At 25.1% G+C, this 7,091-nt stretch overlaps 1 protein-coding gene across 3 annotated transcripts; it reads right to left on the bottom strand.

Annotated features, from left to right (window-relative positions):
- Nucleotides 1–1,202: 1,202 nt before the first annotated feature.
- On the bottom strand, nucleotides 1,203–3,751 carry LOC126897633 (uncharacterized). Of its 3 annotated transcripts, none has more exons than XM_050671377.1 (3): nucleotides 3,317–3,751; nucleotides 2,553–2,673; nucleotides 1,203–2,439 (listed from the first exon to the last, which is right to left on the bottom strand). In XM_050671377.1, exon 3 carries the CDS (start codon nucleotides 2,121–2,123, stop codon nucleotides 1,512–1,514), a length of 612 nt encoding a protein of 203 aa, XP_050527334.1. In that variant the 5' UTR covers nucleotides 2,124–2,439; nucleotides 2,553–2,673; nucleotides 3,317–3,751; the 3' UTR covers nucleotides 1,203–1,511. The 3 variants fall into 3 exon arrangements, with proteins under 3 accessions (XP_050527334.1, XP_050527336.1, XP_050527335.1); XM_050671379.1 differs by lacking the exon at nucleotides 3,317–3,751 and adding an exon at nucleotides 2,788–3,003 and having other exon boundaries at nucleotides 2,553–2,665; XM_050671378.1 differs by lacking the exon at nucleotides 2,553–2,673.
- Nucleotides 3,752–7,091: the final 3,340 nt, after the last annotated feature.

Below are 7,091 nucleotides of genomic sequence, written 5' to 3'. Positions count from 1 at the left end.
ACGCTTTTATCACAATAATTCTAGTCTTTTCGTTCAATATTGTTTTAAGCTTATTTTAAAAATTATTTTGAACTTTTTAGTTCAATGTGCTTTAAAAGCGTGTTTTTTAGTTTTTTTAAACTATATTTTTTTTTAATCATTAACGGAGAGCGCAGACCTTTGGGTTCGGCACTGACTGCCGTATTATATCTCGCTGTGTTGTTGCAGCGCCAGTCAGGCTCAACATTATGTTATCTATTTTCGTCCTATTATCTTTTGTTCAAGATTACAAATTGAGTTAATTATAAAAATAAATTATAATATTTTGAAAGATATTTGATATTGATATTGATACTAATAAATAAATTATTAAAAGGTAAATTGCAGGTGAGATTGTACCTCACTTGCCTCACCCGACGAGCCGCCACTGTTTTTTACTATTTATTTTAGATGTTATAGATGTTATGCAAATTAGTGATATACTCCCCAAATTAATTATCTACTTGGCTTATTCATACTTTACATTATCATAAATTTTATAAAATTTATTACTTTACTGATAAACAATTGTATGACAGCAATTAATTAATTGCAATTTTTTAAATTAGTCTTTGTGACATCTAATTTGCGATGTACTTAGAATATTCGCATTTGTGACATAGTTGAGACTTATTTATTACATTAATTTTATATGCCTTACATGTCGATGCATGTACTTTTTAATTATCTAAAGAAGTCACAATGAGACACATAGATTTCGTTTTTGTAACATCGTATTCAAAGATTTCACAAGTTGGGTTAATAATCCGACTTGTCAATGTAACTTCAACTATGATGTAACATCACAATTCTCGAAGTGATATCACTGCGACGTCTCTGAGATGAATTTTTGCACACAAGGATACCATTAATCCCGAAAAAATTGTTTTTTGTCTTAAGTTGTTCATTATTTATAGGCAATATATTATATATTAGCAGTGGCGTATTTTGAATGATTTCTCGGGGGGTGTCCAACATTTAATGAACCTCACAAACGAAAATTGTAAAAATGTTTATTGACGTAAAAAAACTTACTATTTTTCAAATTACTGTATTGGGAATTGACAAGTAATTTGAAATTTGAAACTTTAGTATATGTCATAAAAAAGAAAGTAAAGGATATTAATTATAATAATAAAAAGAATGAAGAGATGAAGGAAATAAAATAATTGGCTATATGTGTGATATTTTATATTTTTTATAATTAAGAAAGAGGATTAATAATAGAATATAGATGTTATATTACTTAATACTGATAAGTGATAACCAACTTTTTTTTTTTAATTACTTTTTAAATTGTTGTGAAGATACGATATTAAGATCTATTTTAATATTTCATGATCTTTATTTCTTATATTTTTATATTTTAAAGATTATAGTAAAATTAACAATTTTTGAACTTTAAAACTAAATTTATAATATAAGATCTAGGCGTCTATTCTTTTTACTTAGATTATCAATTACTTCACTGGTATCAATGCCAACTTCTATGTTTATTTTATTGTTCCTTCAACTTCCAAAAATGATTTTAAATGTTTATCTCCTTGGGCTCTATATCTTAATATTTCTCTAAAATTTCCCTGATTTTCTTGGATAAGCCTGTCATTTTCTTGTTCAACAATAATTTTCCCAGAATCTCGATGTCCTCTGAGAGGAATATTTTGTTTACCACATAAAATTACGGTTTGAATTATTGGAGTTATATTTTTTCGATTTTTTCTAATTAGTTCAGCTCTTCCAGTTTCTATTTTACACGTTATAGATTTCTCAGGATGTTTTACAACATCCATGAAATTATCTGAACTTAACACACACGTTTCATGGTAACCCTTGTTAGAATGTTCTTTGAAATCAACAATAGCATTTCTCCAATTATCATATTTTTTTTTTACTAATGCACCTAAGATATGTCCGTTATTTTCATTCGATTTGGAAAAAGCTACACAGATTCGACAAAATGCACCATTTTCTTTTATCGAGTATACCAACCAAGGGAATCTTAATAGCCATGAATACTGGAACTTTAAGTATTTTGGTTTATTTTGAACTGTATATAGTCTTTGTGGGAATTTGAATGATATATTTGGCATCCAAATTTTCGTCATAACAATTAAGATATCTTCGTTCGATAACTTACGGTTAATATAAAATTCAATATCATAATTATTACTATAGTTTGTGTCCTCAGTAAAAGAAATATTATTTGAGTCTTTTGTATCTAAACTTAAAGTGCGACAAATTTTAGCAGAGTCAATCGAGTTAACTGGCGAAGATGCTCGTTTTCATAAGAGTATTGTTGTTATGAGTTCAATTAAATTATGAGGTAGTAGGTGTTAACTTAAAAAAGGAAGTAATTGATCCTTGCTTTTTTTGTGCCATTTTTGATAATTTTACAACACTTTTTTCCTTAATTATCGCAAACTATAATAATTAAACAAAATTCAAAAACGTTCAATTTTTTATTTTTTCGAAAATTCTTAAAGAACCATTTTGTAGAGTTATATACAAGTTTATTAAGTTTATTATAAATTTACCTTGGCTCCCTCAGCTACACCCAGTCATAATATTACATAATATGATTGAAACACTCGGGCGGCAGTGCGGCATTTTTACTCTAACTGCCATCGTCGTAGTGACTGCCGGATATCTGTAAAACTAGCCAAATATTTTATATCTATATAATTTATAGAGAACGTAGATTGCAATATCGACAAAACACGAATTTTTCTATTCAGTGACAAAATATTATATTTTAATATAATTACTTACTCTTATTCTAATAGTTTATTAATCATATTAGTAGTTGATATGTATTTTTTAAGGGGAGGCTCAATTTCAAAGACTATATCGCTAGTATAATGTATAAATGGACAGCACGGGTAAAAGGAAACAAGTAAAAATTACTAGTTTCCTTAAATATTATTTATGTATTAATATTTTTTTGGAATAGCTAACTGAAGCATAATACTGATCAAAATTATAAAATAAACTTTTACAAACTCAGTTATAAATGACTTGTTAAATTTACTTTTTTTTGTAACGCGTAATAACTTAGTTAAGATATAATAAAAATTAAAATATTATTTTAAAATATTTAAATAAAATTAAAATTGTATAATAGATTATTACATATTTATTCGTTATTTATTCGTAATTTTTAATAAAATTCCTATGTTTGGTTCATATTAATATGATATTTAATATATATTATAATATATATAATAATATATATAATATTATATATATATAATTAATTATTTATTTTATTTGAATAAATAGGTAGGTACTTAGTACTTACTTTATGGCACGTTATAGCTGTATGCTCGACGGTCGACGAAAAAATGAATGTCAAATAATAGTATTATTCAAATGTATAATTCTCTAAACTGATAAACTATATGAAATAGATTTCAAAATAAGCTACAAGTTCAGAATATTTCCGTTGTTATTATATTTTTCCTGCGTGTATTTTTGTTATCTTTATGACCCAGTGAAATTCAAATAATTTCTAGATATCTCTAGAATCTGATAAAATGTAGATAAATACGTGTCGTCGAATCCTATCAAATTATCTTAAATTTTGTTATTTATTTAAAATACCATTTATTTTATAGTATATTATAAAAAAAAGGTAATACCAATATGTTATGCATTTTTTTTTTTAAGTCGGGGGGTGTCCAGAAATGGAGGACACCCCCCCAAAATACGCCACTGTATATTAGATATAAATGTAAGAAGAACTCGAAAAAGGTGAGAAATAAAATTAATCAAATAACGACAAATTTCATTCTTTATTGTATAATTTTAAAAATGTTTACCTGACAAAAATAACATAGATTTTTCATTTTAGATATTTAAACAAAAAAAATTAGTATATTTCACTTAACTGACAATTACAAAATGTATTTATGTGAAGATAAGTCAATTTCTTGTAATAAAAATAAAAATCATTAGTAGTTATATGAATCAAATTATTATGTTTAAGGCTATTCATTTAACACTGGAACTCTTTAGCTATGTCCTTTGCAACAATCTTCGCAGCATCCCTAAAATTGTACTTTGTCATTGTCGAAGGATCATTTAACAAATTTTGAAGTTCACTACTTTTTACGTTTTCGAAAAATGAATGATTTTCTATTGCATCATCTAAATCTTTTTTTTTCTTTGTAATCAGTTTTTGTAAAATAATCTACATTGTCAACAAAATATTTTTTAAGTCTAAGTTTCAATCCATCAAAATGAGGATATAATCCAAAATCATTGTGCATATTTAATTTTTGAATAAAAAAATATAATTCTTCTTTTATTATCGAATCATTTATGTTGTATTTTTCCATAAAATTATTGATACATGTCAAGGATTTCCTCATATCTCTTGCTATATGTGATCCATGATCTAGGCCAATGGATCCACGTACATAATATGATAATAAGTAATAATATTTATATGCCTTGATTTGCATTGTATCCAGTAGGTTTTCATTGAATACGTTGGATGTAGTGAATGAAAATTTGCAGTAAATTGTAAGAAAAATGATTACACTCAATATTGATTTCATCGTAATTACCAAATTCGATTTTTTTTTTAATAATGGTTATTAATTTGTATTGTAATATAGATAAAACGTAGAAACTTTACTACACACAAAATAATTTTTTGCTAGAAAATTGTCGTAAGTATTTTTATAAAAACATATAGACATAATTTGTTCTATAAAAATATTTCTTTATTATTTGTTCAGGTAGGTTTTGAAAAAAAAACAAATTGTAAAAAACATGCAACATTTGCAAAAATCGCTATTTTTTACTTTACTATAAGCAAGTAAATTACATTTTTATAACCAGTTAGTTTAAAATTTTACATAAAATTTCAATTTTTTCACGACGGTAAATTTATTTACCAATATACAGACGACTCGTCATCTGTCTCGCGCAAAAAGTATAATATAAAATATAATTTTTTATTTTTAGAAGTAATTAGTAAATACTAATACATGAGTAAAATATTTTACACGATTAAATTAACACAAAAAAATATAATAATAATGTAATATTAACAGAATCATATCATCTTCTTCTTAATTTAAATTTTATCATGTTTAGTTTTTTAAATAGAAACATAAAAATGAAAACCTAAAATATTTAGTGAAATCAGTTCTCCTGCAGCTTTACAATAAAACGAAAAATATAAATTAATTTTTCAATTATTAGAAGAAAAAAATGGTATCACTAAACTTTGACCTCGTGTATGATTTTAATATATAATTAACATTATAATATGTGGATGTAATAAATAATTTGGTGTTATTTGGAAAATAATTTTTGTTTTAAATAATGTTTATGAACTTAACAAGTCAAAAATATTACTTGTATCGTTAAATGTTTTTAGCTCGTGTTAGTTTTTATTATAAGTAAAATTAAGAATGTGTGAGTAATAGTATTTAATGTCATATTTTGCAATGTGTTTAAATTATTTAATTAAATTAATAACTATATAAATTTATATATATAAAGTAATTTAAAATTTTCGCTAAGCGTCATATACATTAACATTTTTAGCGAGCCGTTCTAATGTAAAAATAATTTTAAATTTCAAGGGTAATGTCTTCAACTTGACGGATCTGTGATTTTTTGACGAATCGTTGAAAAAAATTTGTCCGGTGTAATGTTTAATATATTGGCCACAATCATGAGCAAAAAAAACGTATAGTAAAATTAACACCTTTTTAGCTTCACATTGAATCTTAAAATATCCCTAATAATACAGAGACTGTCCCATGCAAGTCTTAGAACAGTTCAATAATACACTTAAACAATAATTGGAAAGTGTCTACCAATAATGTATACAGATGTTGTATAAACTTTTAATGTCTGTTTTGAGACTATTTTGTAGAATTTCCCAGCAAAAAAAATAAAGAACACTCCCTTTCTATAGAAACTGAGACGTTCTTAGGTAAGTTATAGACCTGTCACTGACTTAATTTTGGCCATAAATAAATACTACATTATATTTTAATATATCACAGCTATATTTTGAACATATTTTATGTATAATTTTTTAGCTTCGATGCTAAGCTAAGAAGGTATTGGTTTTACTATGATGTGTTTTTTTTTTTTTTTTTTCTGTTACCACTTTTTCTCAGCTCTCACCGAACAGATTTCTTTCAACGATACGTCAAAAGATCACAAATCGTATCTAGTCGAAGACATTACCCTCAAAAATTGAAAAAAATTTTCCCTCGTTCCCCGTAAATGGTGGAAACCTCCAAAAAAATTACAAATTTAAAAATCACTAATTTTCGAAATTTTTTCAATTTTTTTTACTAAAAACGGCCGTACTTTTTCAAAAATGAACATATTAATATAATTTTTTTTTATATAGATGCTTGATGTCTTTACTTATTATTTGGTATATTTTTATTGTAAATCTGACTCTTTATCTGCCCACAGGAGGGGATTTAAAATGACAACTTTTTCACAAAAAATTAATTTTTTCAGCTTAACTTTTAAAAATGTTCCGGAAGGTCTGACACTTTTATATATATCTTAAATTAAAGCTTATGTAATATACTTTAATTTGAAAAAAAAAATGTGAACTCTGGACTTGTCTTCATGGTGAAAATAGCTACCGAATGCTATTTTCGTGTGAAAATTCTCGATTTTATTTTTTATATTTTTAACTTTATATGCTATGACTTATTGAAAAGTGTATAGATCAACACAATTTTTTTATGAGAAATAATATTTTTTAATAATCCCTTTGTCATTTGACATACTTTATCTTAATCAGGATATTAATAAGGAACTAGCAGATCATGTAGCTTTTGGAATAATACACCAATTTTTTAAAATTATTCTTCATCATCTTTAAACTACCGATTTGATAAATGCATTGAATAATTTATTATAAAATATATTATTCTACAATAAATAAAAATTAAAAATCGTAAAGAGATAAATAATTAAAGATTAAATAATTTTAAAGGTAATATTTAGCGAAAAACTATTGACCGTTAATTATCAGTCATTCATTAGCTCAATGGAAATGTTTGTGTGCATAACTATTGTGTAAC

Source organism: Daktulosphaira vitifoliae, unplaced genomic scaffold (genome assembly GCF_025091365.1).
Source record: "Daktulosphaira vitifoliae isolate Bord-2020 unplaced genomic scaffold, ASM2509136v1 Scaffold_2, whole genome shotgun sequence".
Taxonomy (NCBI): Eukaryota; Metazoa; Arthropoda; class Insecta; order Hemiptera; family Phylloxeridae; genus Daktulosphaira; species Daktulosphaira vitifoliae.
This window is presented reverse-complemented; position numbering and strand designations above follow the sequence as displayed.